The 19851-nt window shown below is 33.2% G+C and overlaps 1 protein-coding gene across 1 annotated transcript; it reads right to left on the minus strand.

Moving 5' to 3' along the window:
* LOC109226025 lies at positions 9295-10629 on the minus strand. The gene has a single exon (XM_019390830.1). It carries the CDS (start codon positions 10627-10629, stop codon positions 9295-9297), a length of 1335 nt encoding a protein of 444 aa, XP_019246375.1.

Genomic DNA, 19851 nt, shown 5'->3' on the forward strand with positions numbered 1-19851 from the left:
CTAATCATTGAGAAAAGAATATACTCTCTACTTTTTGCCTACTGTTCATCAGAATCGTCTTTTAGCTCTACTGCTCTTACTTTACTTTTCTTGCTTAATTGTTCTTATTGTTCTAAACCCACCTCGAGGTCACTAAGCTCGAGGTCACTGCTGCTAAGTTATATTGGTTTGATTCACTTATTACTTTCACTTCTACTTCATATTTCTTGATTATCAATTGGTAATTTGGTATTGAACTAAATCACATATCTTTAAAACCGCAAACCAAATTTAATTTTGCTCGTATTTTCGAGGTAAACACTCCTCGAAGCAAGGAAGGGAAGGAGGAGGAGAAGCACAATTCATTGAGAAAGAGATTAAAAAGTTGATCCTGAAGATTCGCTTTTTAACTCTAAAACTTTGATATTGAACAACTCATTATTTACCGCTAATAGAAATTAATCAGAGTTGCAAAGAAGAAGGGCCCTGTTCATATGGGTTCACGTGCTAAGGCTCCACTAAAAAATACTCTTTTTCAAGATAGAGGTTTAAGGCTGCAAAACTACTTTCTTTTCTCGAGTTGTCAAAATAATTACTTTCTTTTTCAACTTCAGGAAAATATTTTCTCAACTCATTCCATGTTGCAGTATCCTACAACTCATCTAAAACAATAAAACAACTCTTTTCAGACAGAAGTTTCTGTAACTCATCAGCAATATCAATACTCTCGCTAAATTTCATAGTTGATTCAGTAACTTGATTAAAAAGTTTCTCCAACAACTTCCTCTCGTCATATCTTTGATCAATTGTACACCATGCACAGATGCCAAAATAACTAGAAACTGATTTGTCTACTGTTATTAAGCACCAACAATTTTGAAAATATTGTTGTCATTACAACATAAATTAATGAAATAATTATCTTATGCGTCAAGTTTTACTTAATAATCCGAAAAATAGTTTTACCTAAAATCATCATCGACACCAAGTGCAACAACGGCAAAGTGCAATGCAATGCCAACAAAACAAGCATCGTTGGCAAGTTGAGGCGCTGTTGTTGCAGCATCCTTCTGATCTTTTTCTTGTGTTTCACTCAAGCATTGGTATTTATTTATTCTCCATATATTTTTGCCTTGCTTGATATTATTTGTTCTTTATCGTTTCCGCACGATAGTAGAGTGTCTTAATTGTTTAACTTTCTAACATGTGTAAATAAAGCAGTAATAATATGTGGGCAATCTCTCTGTGGAAAAAAAATGGGCAAGAAAAACTAACACGACTATTATCTAAAACTATTGTTAATTTATTTTTTGTACTCTTCTAATAGATTACTTAGATTACTCAATCAGATAGAGCAAGCGAAACGGATGGGAGGAGCATACACCAGGAATATCGAAAGTATTAAGTGAGATACGCTTCACTACATGTTTGTATCTCATAAAAGCAAAATAAATAAAATAATCATACATTGTCATATTAAAATATAATTTTATATCTTTGTAGGTTCAAACGATATCTAATCATTTTGACCTTGATAAATAAATTATTACATGACTTGGTATACACGTGCAACGCACAAGTAATTAGGTAAATGGTCAAAACTTCTATAACCTTTATCACTTCCAATTCATTCTTGAAAATAAAGAAATGCAAATTATTTAGAATTTCAAGCCACACAGTCTTTTCCTTTTCCTTCCTAGCAATGACTCCAGCGATCAGATCAACCACCAAAAGAAGCCCTTTACAATTTTGGACTATTTTTTTACCAACATCCAATAGTTCATTAGGGAAACTTTATTTTCTAAATACCATTTTCTCTAATAACTCCAAACATTCTTCTGGTCTAGCAATCGAAGGTTAAGAGGATTACTATGGCGTTCTGCATGCAAAGCACTTTCTTCTCTCGAGTTGTCATAATAAATCTACTTCCTTTCTTAACTTCAGGAAAAAGTCTTCTCAACTCATCTCATGCTGCAATATCCCCCAAGTCATCTAAGACTATAATGACAAGAGAGAGTTACTCGGATGGTCAGTACCCCCCGCCAACAATTTCAAGTTCGAGTCACATCACATACATAGGATTTACGCCCCCTCATATATGATAGGTTGAATGTGTCTATGGTGACACTGGTAATTACTGGTGCTTTTACTGGTACTTGGATACATATCCGTGCATATCTTCCTCTCAATTTTGACGAAGTGCAAGAATCTATTTTAAGAAGTCTGCTTGCTCTTCCTCCAATCTTGACCAATATTTTTTGTCATAAAATTCTGTTGGTAATTGGGAAAGTATTATCGAGACAGTCGTAGAAGACATTTTAGTTTCTTCTAGGACAAAATTTGGTTCCCATCTCCTAACTATGAGGAAATTGCCAATTACGAACCAAGGACTACTATGTTATGCCTTAATGCTTTCCTCCATGCTAAATTTGACATGGAAAAGGTCCCAACCTAGATACACTAGGATTAAGTTCTTCAGAGGTTTCTTTAGCTCAACAAGAGTCCAACCGAGTTCTTGCATGCGTTGTTGCCCAGTCTTCACTATTGGAGCAGATCAAGGCTCGACGGTATGATGACCACACTTGTTGGTTCTCAGGGAGAAAGTACTGTTAGGACCGAAAAAATCCGGTGTCATGCCGAATGTAGCAAAGTAAACCTTGAGCGACGATAAATCCAACAACAAAAGAGAAATCTACCAAAAGAGACACAAACATTTAACGTGGTTCGGTCAACTGACCTACGTCCACGGCGGAGATGAGCAATCCGCTATATAAAAAGAGAGTACAAAATATCAATAGAACAACCTCACGAGAGGCAAACACAAGTGATACACTAACACGTGTCCCGTAAAGTTCTCCCCCTAAACAAGACTCTCAAGCCCCCTATGGCTACATTGTGGATGCTACTGAATGAGAAGGGAGGATCCTCAATTTATAGAAGTTCAAATCTTTTCCCACAATAAAAAGGACTAGCCAAATATGGGACATTTGTAATTTCCTTTTACAAAAAGGAAAACTCAATTAAGGTAATTATATTGCCCTTTTCCTTCAACAAATAGGAAAACCAAATATAGTAAGAAAATTATGGTAAACACCTAAAAATTCTCCCCCTTGGCCTGAATTTTCTGACAAAATAAACTTGATCACCTTCTTCACATAGCCTTCAACAGGTCGCATCCACCACAAAGTTTGTCTCAACGTGCATAGCACACCGGTCAAATTTCTCAGATAAAAATTACGATTATCGTCAAATATGTTGCGGCTAGAATTGAACCCGCCAAGATGAACCTGTCTTCAACCTTGCTCTGATACCACTTGTTAGGACCGAAAAAATCAGGTGTCATGCGGAATCTAGCAAAACAAACCTTGAGCGACAATAAATCCAACAACAAAAGAGAAATCTACCAAAAGAGACACAAACATTTAACGTGGTTCGGTCAACTGACCTACGTCCACGGCGGAGATGAGCAATCCACTATATAAAATGAGAGTACAAAATATCGAGAGAACAATCTCACGAAGAGGCAAACACAAGTGACACACTAACACGTGTCCCGTAAAGTTCTCCCCCTAAACAAGACTCTCAAGCCCCCTGTGGCTACATTGTGGATGCTACTGAATGAGAAAGGAGGATCCTCAATTTATAGAAGTCTAAACCTTTTCCCACAAGAAAAAAGACTAGCCAAATGTGGGAGATTTGTAATTTCCTTTTACAAAAAAGAAAATCCAATTAAGGTAATTATATTGCCCTTTTTTCAACAAATAGGAAAACCAAATATGGTAAGAAAATTATGGCAAACACCTAACAGGTACTACAGGGTAGTGCCAAGGAGGTTACTATCGGTGAGGATGGTGTTCTGCGACTCCAGGATCGCTTATGTGTCCCTAATGTTGATGGCTTGAGGAAGAGGATTCTAGCGGAGGCACACAACTCTGGTGTTAAATTCTCCTCCCAAATTAATATCTTGATAATTAGTGAGAATCTTCATGGATGGTACAATCTAAGCATTTCTTCTTGAGATAATGCAATGGGTTCCTTTCCCATAAGTTATTTTTCTGTTTGCAGTTCACTCCGTAGATAAGTGTTGTTGGGGGACAAATTTTTATCCTCCAAAGCCTCCTTGAAGGAAAATTTAGTGGGGGAAGCTTCCTCCATCTGGCTGTCCGAATTGGAGGTTATGTGATTTAATTACCAGTGCATTTGCTACAATATATATTTTCCTTTCTTCACAAGATTATTTTCTCCTAATCATGTAATAGTACCTACAATAAGAGATTTACCAAGGGATATAGTGCATGCAGTTTTGAGTCCTTGTCGAAGTGCATGCTATGATTTATGTAAGGGTATGAGAGGTATTACAATAGTTCATCTCCATGGATTCTAAAATTTCGATTTATATGATACGGTTTTGTCGATACTATTGTATAGTTCAGTTGCTTTGCAAAAATATTGAGCGTGTGAAGTTTATGTATTCTTTCTTGAATAGGGTTCTTAAGGTGTGAATGAGAAAATGTACCTTTTGCTTTTGGATTGTCTATAAGATTCGGAGGTTTGACCTTATTTTTTATGCACCAAAAATTATCCCCTCTTCTCTTCTCTTCTTGTTTTTTCAAAATAAAAATAAGTGTCAAGTGTGATCTGTTTCGTCATTTGAGTTCGTCGAAATTCTGTAAAAAAACTTTGAAGCGCCATTATTATATAATAGAGTGTTCCCTTTTTTTTTTGGGATAACATAATCCATAATCTTGGGTAGAGGCGGAGTTAGAATCTGAAGTTTCTGGGTTTAGGATTTTAGCCCTTTTAAGTTATTGAGTTCTAAATTAATAATTTGAACAAATTAAAATAAATTTCTTAAGACAAATATAGGGTTTGGACCGAACTTACTAGGTTCAGCCGAACCCGCGCCTCGCTCTCTAGCTCCGTCGCTGATCTTGGGCAACGCTGAGGGGATTAAATTCTGTAAGGACATACAGTAAGCTCTGTGGGCTTGGAATTATTTAACATTTCCGTTTATTTATTTTTCAATATAGTTTGTATTTTCTGATTTACTATTTTGAATACAAGTTTATAACATCTTGCTATTGAAAGAATCTTTCTTCGTATTTAATCACACCTGCCAAAGGTAAAAGTGTACTCCTTAATTTATATTAGTTTGACTCGACACAAAAATTAAGAAGAGAAAAAAAGACTTTTGTGGTCTTAAAATTTTAAGGGGTAAAAGCTTTGTGAGTCCATTATATTTGTGTGGTTATAAAAGCTTCTCATTAAGGGTAAAATGGCTAAAATGAAGAGTTTAAAGTTGAATTATTTTCAATTGTAGAAATATGTTATCCTTTTTTGAACGAACTAATAAGAAAAGTGTTTCATCTAAATTGATATAGAGGGAGCAATAGAATAAGCTAGTATAGGTTGTTATTGAATTTTTTGACTTACCTGAACATTCTTTTTTTTTCGGTCAGGATAAAGATTCTTAGCTCCAACTTTTCACCTATTGATTTGGATGATAACAAATTCATTAGTGATAGCTCAATATTGACTTGATACAATTTTGATCAAAGAATATTTATTTGTATTTTAATCAAAGAATATTTATTTGTAGTCTTTTTGACATGTTTGTTCAACGAAGAAAGATTTGCTAAGATCCAGCGAAGATCTAGCACATATGAAAAAAAAAGAATATCGTGCGATTTATGAAGATTTAATATGCCTATTAATAGAGATATTATGTTATTAAGGAAGATATGAAAAAAGGACACGCCCAAATCAAGGAACTAAAATTGTGAGAGAAAAACTAGTTATTGTGAAAGAAAATTTTTCTAAGGAAAGACATGCTCAAGTTTGAAATTGAATTTGACTATATTTGGGGGAAAAAATGTTGCTGGATTTATTACTACTAACACTAAACCGTAGTTAAATAATTCATATAGTTTCACCTTAATTTATTATTTAATGGGAAAATGCATAAGTATCTCTATCCTATACCGGGATTTCCAACTACACATTTTTCCTTTGCAGGATTTTTATTATCCCCTAAACTATTATAAAGTGTAATAAACACACTAAATTTTTACTGTTAGAGTCTGTTTGGAAAGTCACCCTGTAATAATTGGTGTAATTACTAGGGTAGTAATTACACAGCCTAGTAATTACACAGTTGTGTAATTACGTCGACATGTTTGTTTGTCATAGTGTAATTACAGTGTAATTACAAGTTTACTGTTTGGTTGCACAAGTGTAATTACACTGTTAGATTAAATTTTAAATTAACTAATTATCAAAACTTACAAATTAATATAATAAATATATGCCAATAAATTTTTATAAGTATAATTGATATTATATTTGGTATTTAAGATGTATATTTTTTCGTGAATATACATTAATTATTTTGTAATCATATATTTATAACCAATACTGTAAGAATAATTTATATATATATATATATATATATATATATATATATTAAATTAATAATATTTAGTTTAGATACTTACAAAAACTAAATAAAATATACGTTTTGTAAGAACATCATGGAATTCATGTTTGATAAAATAAATTAATATTTATAAATATAGTGTCATAACATTATTCAAATGTTTGGCAAAACTAATCTATCAATTCTAACAAAAAAAAAAAAAGAACAACATGCAATGAGCCAATACTACTAAAACAAGTAAATTGGAATCATGAAATTAACACAATTTCAAAAATAAAATAGTTTAACATATGTCAAATTCCAACATAATAATAGTAAGTCCCACTGCAACTTAAGATTAGGAAACATATTAGTTTATAACAATATTCAACAACGGAATTCCACTTTTATTGCATCATTCATTATATGCCAAGTTATTAATGACTCATTATTTCTAATATTAGGAGGTGTAGTTTCAAAACATAAAACAATAAAATAAATAACAAATAAAATATAAGCAATTATGGAATCACAAGAAGTGAAGATAGAGAAATAAAAGATAAAATAATGTACAAAGAAAAATATATTTAAAATTTCAAAAGAAATTAAAAAGTAAAAATAAAATTAAAAAATTAAAATAGTAGAAATAAAAAGTTATCAAGAAAATAAATTAAAATAAAAACAAAAAGAATGAAACTAAATGGCAACCTTGTAATTACACAGTGTAATTACCACCAATTCTCACCTCCCTCTTGAGAATAAGAGAGTGTAATTACACCCCTCCAATTACACCCAATTCTATACTAACAAAGTAATTACCTGACCAAACAAACATGTCAAACTGTATAATTACACTCAATTACACCTAAATTCATTTTCAATGTGGCTTTCCAAACAGGCTCTTAGTGAAGAAATATTTTATTACGGAAGTACAACTTGCCGTACATTCTATGACTTTTCATTTTTCAAGGTTAGAACTCAATTCTTTTTCTGTTGGCTCCCACGTCGGGCTATTGTAGCATGATGTTTCAAGCCTTTTAGATGTGATTTTATATAAGTTAATTTTAAAAATTTAACATGAAGTGATAATTGTACAATTATAGTATCATGAGTGAAGGCTGTGATGTGAGATAGAGGTGTTAAATAAGGATAAGAACTGATTTATATTAATAGGTTCTTAAGTTAGGTTCAACGTTTATTTTTCTATTATTTTCTTTTTTGTCGAAACGACATAATTCGAACTTGTAACATATATAAAATTATGTCATCGATGTAAACCCATCGCCGCGTTCTCTCATTTGTCGACAGTACTATGAGTCTTGGCTTAGCTTCTTTTTAACTTCACTTAACAAGTCAATGATTATTATTGAGCCCATTTGTACAAATATGAATCGTTTAGCGTAGAAACGAGTTATGCAAGAATTAGTAATATAAAAATTAGTAATGCATAGATTGTAATGTCGGAAGCAAATATGAATTAATAATGTAAGGATTATACAGTGTAGGGATTATTTGTTAAGGAATGTTTAGTTTGATATATTACAAATTAGTACTCCCTCAGGTCCAAAATAAGTGATTTTTTAAATGTTTTCACACAGATTAAGAAATTCACCTTGTAACATTAATTATCAATGAAATTGACCATGTTAACCTTTACTATCTCTTCACATAAACACTCCTAACACATACTCCAACACTATTTACTCCAAGGGCAATGTAGGAAAAAAATAATTAATTCATTCTTGAAATCTGGAAAAATCACTTATTTTGAACCACAAAAAAGGCCAAAAAATCACTTATTTTGGACCGGAGGGAGTATATAATTTACAATTTAAACATTTTGTTTGCTTTTTAAACAAAAGAATATCTTTTATCATTATGAGGTTAGTTTTGTTTTTAGCATTTTTAATCTATGTACACTAATATTTCCATTCTTATCCACAATTTTCATCCATAAAATAATACTAGACTACCACATAATTTATGCAGATGTTGTTTTTTAGATAAACAAAAAAGAATAACTGAGTTGTATTAATTAGTTTTGATTTTTATGTGTTGACTCCTCAAATCCCAAACAAATATTTTACAACCTATGCTGATTTTTATGTGGATAACCACCGCATGGTCTAGCTCAAGTTAATGTTGTTGTAATATATATATATATATATATATATATATATATATATATATATATATATATATATATATATAAATATATATATATATTCTCAACCAGTGTTATCTCTCAATAATTCTAATTCGGAAACGCGAATAATTAAAAACTTTGAACCCCGATTGATTTACATCTCTATTCGATCGTTTCATCGTTTCCTTCTAATTGTTTCAAAACTTAAACGTGCTTTTTACTGAATTATCTGATGGAACTAGAAAGAAGAATGATCTTTGTTTTCCTAAACATTGGAAGAAAATATAAGTAGATGGAATAATAGAAAAATCATTAAACTGTAATTGGAATAATAAAAAACTCTTCAAAGTGTATTTGGAATAAAAGATAACTCACCCCGGTATCAATTTTCTTGTTAAAAACTTTTCCTAAAATAACTAAAACAGAAAAGACCTCATTTTGTAAATTGAAGGAGTTAAAAAGGAAGAAAATCTAAATAAATCAACTAATTAAAGGAATGTATTAATGAACCTTAGGTGCGAAGACTAAAACCCAATTGGTTACCTTCTATTGCTTCTGTGAGAAAATAAGAGAACAAAATTTCAATAAGAAATAAAACATGTATTGTTCCGAAGGAGAAGCTAGCCATTAATTCAATAATAATTATAACAAAAATCCTAAACAATGCAACGGGAAGCATATTGATCTTAGCAAAAGACCCAAAAAAAAAAGAAAAAAACCCTAATTTGTAAATTCAGAGAATGTGCTTTTATTTCTACCTATAACAATCATCTACATCAGGCAACTCATTAAGATCAAAATCAAGAACTTTACTAGCATTGCCAATATTAATCTCGGATCCATCATCTTGTGCTGCAGATTTTATCTTAGTTTCTTGATCGATTGTATTCTCGATTGTCATCTTGAACTTGTTATGACTTGACCTATGACCTCCCAATGCTTGGTGACTTGTAAACGTCTTGCCACATATGCTACACATTTTTTTCCCCGGTGTCACATTTTTAATTTGTTGGTCACTTGTGGAATTACACTGAGTTTGTTGTTGTTGCTGCTTCTGAAGAGGCCTTGATCGCTTCTTGTTAGGCATGACAAAACAATCTTTTGATTCAATGCCTGAACAATAATCATCCTCTATATCATCAACCTTTCTCTTGCCTTTAGCTTTATCCTTCAATGGAAGATCAGGAGTGACTGAATTGCTACACATAACTTCTAATTCCTCGGTTTTCGTGTGGCGATTTTTCGGGGTATTGATATTGTTGACACCATTGACTAATCTTATGAGCTGATGAACAGCATCCTGAAGTTCTTTATCATCTGAACTTGAGATTGATGATGATAATTTGGCGGATCGCCCTCGCTTATCTTTCACAGCCCAGCTCTTCAAACAATCTTTTAAATCAACCTTTGGAAAAGCAGGTGCAACATTAATATTGCTAGCTGATTCAATCTCATGTAATTCTTTATACTCTTGAGTATTAAGAAAATAATCGTCGTTATCATCATCATCATCAAGGGAATTATTAGCTGGAAAAACTAACACCCCTTTATTTTTGAAGTTGTCTTTGTTATTAGGAGGTTTCATACCTCTCCAATCTCTATCAGGATGACATCTCATATGACCAAACAAAGATTTTTTTGATGGAAAATTCCTACCACAAAGATCACATATTATTTTCTTAACCCCATCTTCTTCTTCTTCTTCTTCTACCAAGATTCTTGATCTCTTTGAAGATTGACCATAATTATTGACTTTGAGTTGTTTATTTTTCCAAGATTCTTCTCTATTATTTGCTTGAACATGTGCACTGCTCATATGACCTCCTAAAGCTTTTCCTGAGCTAAATTGTTTCCCACACTCACTACATATATGATCTTTTTTTTTCAAGATTTCTTCTTCTTGACCACCATTGATTTCTTTTTCTTCCTCCTTCTCAACAACCTCTTCAAGCTTTGGCATCTTTATCTTCACTTTTAAACTACTCTTATCACCACTAAAAACAGCTTTTTCACAAGATCTATTAATTTCTTGAAGAGATCTCTTTGTACTCTTTAACTCATGATTCTCTTCTTGATTATCAGCTTCCATATAGGATAAAAATCCAAGAAAACAAGAGCTAATTACCTCAAGAAAAGAAAAAAGAAAAAATTGGATAACTATCAGTAAGAAGAGATGAGAAGATGGTTGAATCTAAAAACCCTAGAATAAGAAAAAGGAAGAGAGAAGGTCACTAGAGGCAGTATAAGAGACAGAAATAAAATATAGTAAGTGAGTAGGAAACAAAAACTATTGATAGGAATAGAGAATGTAAATACTAAGAGAGAAACGAAATATTAGAGAGGCTATAGTGAAAAGTTGAAAAGACATTAAGTTAAGGAGTATTAGAGGCTATATATTATACTGAAAAGGTAAAAAGACATTAAGGAAAGAAGCTGCTTTGTAGTAAGACTCAAGATCTATGTCAATCTATAAATAATATACAATAACCGTTTTCCCTATAAATATGGGTACATTATATTGTAGATGAGTCCTTGATATATTTTGGATCTCAGTATGGCTAGAGGAAATGATCTTATAGTCCACTTTTAATTTAAATAAAAAAATAATTGACTCTACGAAAATCTCATGTGTTATTTTTACACCTCTTGTCGTTACTAAAAAAATATAAGAATTAGCGGCGCACAAATTTTGTAATTAAAAAAAATTCGTCGCTAAATCGATTTAGCGACGAATTAGCGGCAAAATATTTTTTTTTAAAAATTAGCTACGAGTAACTTAGCGATAAATTAATGACGAAATTCGTAGTTAATTCTATTTTTTTTTTTTGTAGTGTGTGTTATTATTTAGTAATCTCCTATGGAAAATGTCATATTACTAAAATAGCATTTGTAATACACTACAAATTAAATCTCCCATCGATCTATTGTTTGCAAATTAAAATAGTTGTCTTCTTACTTCTGAGAATAGTTCCTGGTAGCTCAATCTTTTACAAAGGTTATTTTGTATATAGCTATAATTTAAGTTATACATACTGATAGTTTAACGAATTTTTCACGCCTAACAGACATTCTCCTATTTTTATCTTAATATCCTACCATCGAATAGTAATTGCATTTATAACTAACCATTAATCATGGAGCAAAAAAATTGTAATCAAGTTTAACTGTTAATAATATTAAACAATGAATGAATCGAATTCCAAGTAACAAAAGAAGAAAGAAAAAATAAAAAGAGATTTCTGCTAATCAATACTTTATTAATGCTAATAAACGTGCAACAAGTGGAGATCCAAAATACTCATTGTAGTTAACACTAATATAAATGTTAATTTAATATAGCGGTAAGTTTTGGAACAAGTGCGCAACAAAGTATAGGTAAAAAGAAAAAGGACTAAGGTGAAATGAAAAGGGAAGAAAGAGGATAAAACTAAGAAGGGGATGTTGATAATCCAAACCACAAATTAAAATAGATATTTTATTTCTAGAATCACAATCAGATCTTGAGATAGAAGGGAAAGAATATCCTTAGTCTAAACTTGGAGTGATACATGAATTTTTTAACACAAAATTAGAGGGAAGAATGATGCTAACAAAAAATTTAGTTGCACCATTTTTCCATTTTCTTTTGGTTGCTATTCACTAATATTTACTGATTTCTGTCTCTTTAACGTGTTAAGTCATATTTATGCATGTATTGCAGTGTTTCGTGGTTGTACAACATTGAAGCAAAAAATAACAAAATTTAGGTGACTTCCTCCAAATAAGAGGTTCTGCACGCTAATATTTTAACCAAATCGAGCATTTACACACAATCAAACTAATTTTCATGGTTAAGTAATAAATTAAGTTGAGAATATTTATCATTTAACGTTAATCATATTTAATATTTGTGGATGCATGTGTCATATATTTATTGGATTGTTATCGCTTTGTACAGATTGAAAGGAAAAGAGTTTGAGGACGAAACCTATTCTTTAGTAGTCTAGCAACTTAAACTTTTTATCACTTTTTTATTTTAGTTTATTTTATTGTATCAAATTCTCATGAGCATTTGAAAAAAGATAACTATAAAGGCATTGCATATGAAATTTATTTTAAAATTTTTGTTGTGAGTTAAATTTTATGTAACTGAGGTATTGACTAAATTTTTAACAACATAAATTGAAGAAAAAAAAAAGGAAAGCAGAAATACCATCTAAAAAAGATAAATAACAATTTGAGCACAGTGATTTTTGTTGAAGATAAAAAGTCAAACTGTAGGGAAAAGGAAAAAATGTTATCGAGTCGAAACAAAACAAAGTAAAAGCATTTTTACAGATAATTAAGAAAATATTTTTCCTTAAAAAAGATTTTAGGAATTGATATTGTTTTGACATGAGCAACAATATCCTTATGGTACAAACGAGTTTATTTACCAGAAAAAAGAGCAATTCTTTTCCGTGCGAACACGTTAAATTTGTTAAATATGAAGTCATTATTTAATGTCTATATCAAAACACAATCTTTTCAGTAGCTTAAAAAGGAAAGAAAATATCTTTCCGAATTCAAACAATCTACTAGATGCAAAAATAAATTTTAGTTTATTTTTCCTTTATAGTAATTTAATTTAACATAAAAATCAGTGCTAATATTTCATTTTTAATTTCTAAAAAATATTTATTTACAAATCTTTTAGACCTTTTTTGTCATGTAATTGTGTATGAATGAATTATAAAATACTTTTAAGGTGCTCTGGAATAAATAAAACAAAAAAATATTAGAGCCCTGAAACCTTTCTAACCCAATCCATTCGGGTTGCCCCAGCAAGCAGTTTAGAGCAAATTCATGTAAGGATTTTTACATTTGAGTTATCCCCCTCAACAAAAACTCTTAGAATTTTGGAATTTCAGTCAATATAGGACATTTATGCCTTCGCAAACTTATTTTCTTATGTCTATCTAATATTGAAGTCTGCACCAACTACAATACTTTAGATAAATACTTACTTGCACTCGGCTTTACATTAAATTAAATTATTTAATCTTATCAGCTAAAAGTTAAAGTGGTAATACAATTTATAGTCCGTTTAGCCAAGCTTTCAAAATCTAATGTTCTATAACTAATTTGAAAGTCATTTGAGATTTAATGACGTGATTAAATTGGTGTTAATGGACGAACGAGGTGATATGAGACATAGTATTAGCGATATAATGGCTTGAAATGCTCAAAACTGGCAAAGAAACATCTCAAGACTAGAACAAGGATTGTGCGTCACACAACTATTGCAAGCACAAAACAGAACAGTATGAGTTGATGTGAAATGGTTGTGCTCCGCACAGAACCTGAAAAGAATTCTTAATATAATTAGCCTGACGTTGTGCGATTCGATAAATTTCATGTTTCTCCCAAACACTTCGGGACAGAGAAATTTACTTATTTCTTAGAATTTTGGAGAACTTTTTGAGAAGGTCCCATGCAATCAGAGGAGTCTTGTTTGTGTTTACCTGTCCAGTCCACAGGAAGTTTCTGTATATGGCCATCATCTGCTTCATTATGTCTGATTTACTGATATTATGTCTGGCGGGATATCTTTCAGTCAATTACTGAGCATATTTTAGATCACCTTGTATATAGTGTTGCATCATGATATTGGTCTATAGTCCTCTATTCCATCTGCATGGGTACTCTTTGGAATCAGAGTAATCACGGTTGCATTTACCCCTTTTAATATTTTCCCTGTCCTGAAGAATGCTAAGACTCCATTTTCCAGATCTTTGCCCACTATCCCCCAAGCATCCTTGAAGAACTAGCTTTCATATCCATCAAGCCCGGGATCCTTGTCTCCAATGATTTCCCATAAAGCTTATTTGATCTCCTTCTTTGTAAAATTCTGCTCCAGCTTCTCCCTTTGAGCATTGTTTAGCCTTGGTCTCATGTTGATGATCTCACTACTGGCAGGTGTTCTATCCTGAGATTTAGTCCCAAGTAGATCACTATAGTAATCTATAAATGTCTTGCTTATATCTTCTGTACCTCTTCTTTGCTGACCCTCATTATCTTTCACAAAGAAAATTCGATTGTCATTCCTTCTTGCTCTTATTGAATTGTGGAAGAACTTTGTATTTAAGTCTCCATAATTCAGCCATTGCACCTTGCTCTTCTGCTTCATGAACTTGTCGTTAGCTAGTTTTCACTCTTGATACTCCTTTTCTAGCAGGATTTCTTCCTATATCAAGGTGATATTCCTTGTATCCTTCTGCAATTTTATCTGGCATTGACATAGTTTATCCCATGCCCTATCTGTTTGCCTTTCTACATCACTAAATTTTTCTCTATTTAGTTCCTTTAGGACTCTTTTTAGTCTGTTCAATTTATCAACTAGTTGGTACATCTTACTTCCTGGTATACATGGCTGCCAGCTTTCCTTGATCCCCTATTAGAATAAAGGTGATAGGCTCCAGATATTGAAGTATCTGAACTGTTTTCCCTTATGCTGGATCTCCTCTTCCCAATTTATGATTGCAGGGCAATGGTCAAAAAGTCCCTCATTCATAAAATGTACCTCTGATGCTAGTAAGCCCACTATCCATTCACGGTTGGTTAGTACCATGTCTATCTTGCTATAGACTCTATCACTTCTTTGTTGCTTGTTGTTCCAGGTGTAGTAGGATCCTGATGATCTAAGATCCTGCAGCCCACATGCCTCAACACAGTATTTGAATTCTCTTACTTCAGCCATTGTGACAGGCCTTCCAACCCTTTCTTCACCACTTAGAATACAATTAAAATCCCCCATGACTGCCCATGGTCCTTTAACCCTATTGTTCAACTCCACTATTGATTTCCATAAACTTCTGCGAAGAGCTTGGTCATTGAAACCATACATTATTGATATGTTAAGCCACTTCCCTGTGCCTCTATGTTGTACTTCACAATGGATTATTTGTTCTTCAAACAAGCATTCATTTACATTGAAAGCCATTGGCTTCCAAATTAACCATATTCTCCCTCCTAGATGTGCTGTTAAATTTGTTGTAAACGACCAACAATTATAAAGATTAAGAGTAGTTTTTTGAGCCTTTTGTCTCTTAATCTTTGTTTCTAGGAGTCCAAATAGGCTGACATTGGAGTTATGCATGAACACCTGCATCTCCTTCCGTTTATCAATCCTATTTAGACCCCTTGTGTTCTAAAATCCAATCCTATCCATTGGGGTTGAGGTTTCCCTCACCCCTACCATATCCAGGGCCTGTACCTCTCCTACTACTGTTTTGAACAACTAGTCTGGTGATCTCTAGGCTCTCCCCTGCTTCTTTTGTGTTTAAACTAGCAAATGAATTGCTTGTAGTTGTACCATCATTCTCAACTCTACTTTTCTGTGGGCTTGGTAATTGCTTGCCATTCCCTTCCTTCCTCTTTCCTTGTTCTACATTTCACCCTGCTTTTATTCCTTGCACCTGTGTTATCTGATTTCTTGATCCCGTCTCATTGCTTATCTTCTCTCATGTTCCTGCTTGCTGGTTAGTCCCCACGTTAATGGGCCCCTGCTGTTGTCTTTCTTGTTTCTCTTCTCTATTCCCTTGACTTGTTTTCCCCATTTCTTCTCTTTGTTGCTTCCAACAGTTCATTATGTCATGGCCAAAGTTCTTGCATTTTGTGCACAACACAGGCTTCCATTCATACTCTGCTTTTTGCTCAACAATCCTTCCATACTCATTTTCAAACATCACTCCAATTGGGTAATCTTGATTCAAAGGAATTTCCACTAGTACTCTTGCATATGTCATTTTGTCCCTTTTAGTCGTTGCTTTGTCTGCCTTTAGAGGAGTCCCAATAAGGCTTGCAATCTTACTCAGGATATTCTTCCCCCAGTATTTGATATCCAGTCCTACTAGTCTTATCCATATTGGTACCCTGTCTACCTTCTCTTTTGTAACATCACAATCTGCTTTCCATGGCTTTACTACAATAGGTTTCCTATCAAACATTTGCACTCCCTCTTCTACAACCTTTTCTTTGTCATTGACATTTGTGAACCTCAATAGGAACACTCTACGATTCACTTGGGCTATCTTGTTGATTCCATTCCCTTTCCAAATTCTTATAAAATAGCCTTCCATTACAATTTGTGGCGGATTAGACCCCACAGTGAATAGCATACTACAGCAGTTGATCAATAGTCAATTTCATCCTTTACATCATCCAGAGTAATTTTAACGTTTGTTTTGGAGCTAGAACAATCATTCACTGTTAAATCATATCCTTCTATCAAAATTGGCGATCCTATAACTTTACTCCATGAATTAGGCTAGGGCCTAGGGTTTGAATTTACCATTTACTGTTCCATTGATTGTCTCCTCCTCTACCATGTCTGCCCATGATGATTTTCCTGAGCTCATTGCCGTCTTTGGTGTGCTCTACATGTGCACGCTTGGTGTTCTCATCGGTACACTCATCATTGATTTCTGATTCAAATCAATTGGAACTATCCCTTGTAGGACGTTCACGCTTTTCATCTTTTTCGCATCTGCCGATTGGGGAATTCCCTTCTTTCCTGCCAAATTGCTTTGATTCACTCCTCCAACTTGCTGGCTTCCTCCTCCAACCTTCGATTTTCTAGTCATGTTCAGCTATGGCTGAGAGAAAATCTCATCTTAGAGAGAGAAAGTGTTGTTAGATTTGTCGTTGAGAATATTTAGAAAAATAAAGCTTAGGCAATAAATTTTCTTCTTCCCTTGTGTCTAAATGTAGCCATTTGTATCTTATCCATCATATATGGGCCTGTAGCTTGATTGGGAAGATCTTTCTCATTATAAAAGATAGAATTCCTATGAATGATGCTCCATTTGGCCAATGTATCTTAATGCTAGGAATTCAATCATAAGTTCATGATACAAATCATCTTAAAGAAAGTGACTAGTTTTGCATGATAATTCAATTAACTCAAGACTACCACAAGTAACTAAATTGCTTGATTGTTTTTGTAATTATTTGCGCTTGTTCAGACCCAGCTTAGATTAGATACAAGCACATAATATACCTATACAACAATATAATATATGAATTGTATATGTAAAGCTATTTGGTATTCGATTTCGATATTTGTTTTTTATAAATATTGAATATCGTACTAAATACCAGAGTTTTTTAAAATTCATACAAAATACAATACCGAATACCAAAACAACGATACTGAAATTTTAAGGCTTTCGGCTTTGATAAGGTAATTTGGTATTTACCAAAGCATGGGCAGCCCTAGTTATTCTTGGAGAATGCCCCGAAGAATTATGTACTCAGACACCAATTAGAGGTCGCTCATGACTTGATAGTTGGTTGGTTTTATACATTTTATCGCTTGATTTGTTATTCAATTTTCCGATAGTTATAACTAAAGAGTATTTTTTATGTCGCCCAAGTTCACACCTCAAATTGGGGTTGTAGATGGGATTAGTGGTATATATTTGGACTAAGCGCGTAAGGTGTCTAAGTTGCACTTCCACAAACTTTATTTTTATTCTACTTCTAATTTATGCTACGATTTGCAGATATAAAATATGAAACTAGAGAATAATTTTTTTGTGGTTGTTTTTCAAATATGTAAAAGGTCAAGGGTTGTGACTTCCAAGTAGGTGGTTTCCTAACAGGTTGTGGGTATTAGAGCGAGTTTCATTGGTCGGAGCATAATATAGCAATCAACACACAATTACCCATCCAATACCTCTCGGTAATAGAGTGATTTTGCCCGATTTGGCTTTCTCAAGCCCAAATGGGTAATTCACAAAACAGTTGATAGATGCTCAAGTCGGATTTTACTATCTCTAGATTCAACCCTTTAATTGGGACTATCAATTTCTTGAGTTCACCCCAATTTCTTGTTAGCCAAGCTTTCCTAGACTCAATCTCTCTTTCTCAAGTAGAAACTAAGTCAAATAGGCTTGAATCAATGTTTGCAACCATTAATTCTACAATTAAAGCAAGAACTAGGCTAAATATCATACACCCAACCTTAAACAAGCCCTAAATCAAACACCCATTTGGTACCCACACTAGGGTTGGGTCACAAACTCACAACCCTAGCTAGAAATTTAGCTACTGATAGATAAAAATGAAGAAAGTAAAGAAGAAAAGAAGATTAAACTCATATTAAATGATAAAGAGATAAAAATCCAATGTAAATTAGATAAGCTATTGTAAAATTTCCCAAACCAGTAAATAAAAACGGCTCTCTACTTTCTCAAGTGCAAACTTAACCCAAATTTGACAAAAAGAACTATTTATACCCAGCTAAAATTATCGGAAAAAATTGTCCCTGCGGAGGTTCTACGGCCGCACAATTCTGTGTGCGGTCCGCACTTTGAAGCTGGCTTGACAGGATGGACTTCTGCGATCGCACAATTCTGGGTTGCGGCCGCACTTTCAGATTCCGCGGGCGGCACATTTCTGAGTGCGGCCGCACTCTTGAACTTGAGCTTGACATGAGAGACTTCTGAGGACCGCACATTTCTGAGTGCAGCCGCACTTTTGAATTCTGCGGCCGCACAATAATGGTGCGGTCCGCACTTCTTCAGGGACCCAGACTCCCATCTCTTTGAACCTCATCTTCTGCGGTTGCACAATAATTGTGCGGTCCGCACTTTGCAAAGGAAACCAGTCAGAGGTTCTTCATGGTCTGCGGCCGCACTCAATATTCTGTTGTCCGCACTTTGCTCTTTTTGCTTTGTTTTAGTCCTTGTCCAAAATTACTCCTTCTTGAGTTGATTTTCATCTCTTTGACTCATATTCCAACACTCCTGCAAGAAAGCACATTTCATCAGTTTTTCGGAATACCTTTAAGCGATTTTGAGCTAAAACGAAAGTAAAAGAGAGCAAATAAGTAGTCAAAATCCTTACTTATCAACTTAATCAGTAGTTAATTACACGTTTAGTGCAAGAGCGACTGTTCACCAATTAGAACAGGGTTCACTCAATGAGTTAGTAAAGATTGGTTGTCAATCACGTACTACTCCAATTTGGGAGCATGACAATTTGTTTATTTTGAAAAGTATTTTTTAACAAAAGTACTCTTGAAAAATAGCAGTTTGTGCTTGGTTAAACTATTTAAATTATTGTTGCCAATATTAAAGCACAAAAAGTTCCAAAAGTGCTTCTAGGGAAAAATTACTTTTTTAGCTTTTGAAAACAGCTTGCTACTACTCAAAAATATTTTTTTTTCTTTCTAAAAAGTTGGCAATAATACTTCAACTCTCTAAAATAAGCATTTACTAAGAAAAATACTTTTGACTTTCTAGAAGTCTTGTCAAATAAAATTTAATTATTAAGTAATATATATATA

The sequence above is a fragment of the Nicotiana attenuata genome, chromosome 5 (genome assembly GCF_001879085.1).
Source record: "Nicotiana attenuata strain UT chromosome 5, NIATTr2, whole genome shotgun sequence".
Taxonomy (NCBI): Eukaryota; Viridiplantae; Streptophyta; class Magnoliopsida; order Solanales; family Solanaceae; genus Nicotiana; species Nicotiana attenuata.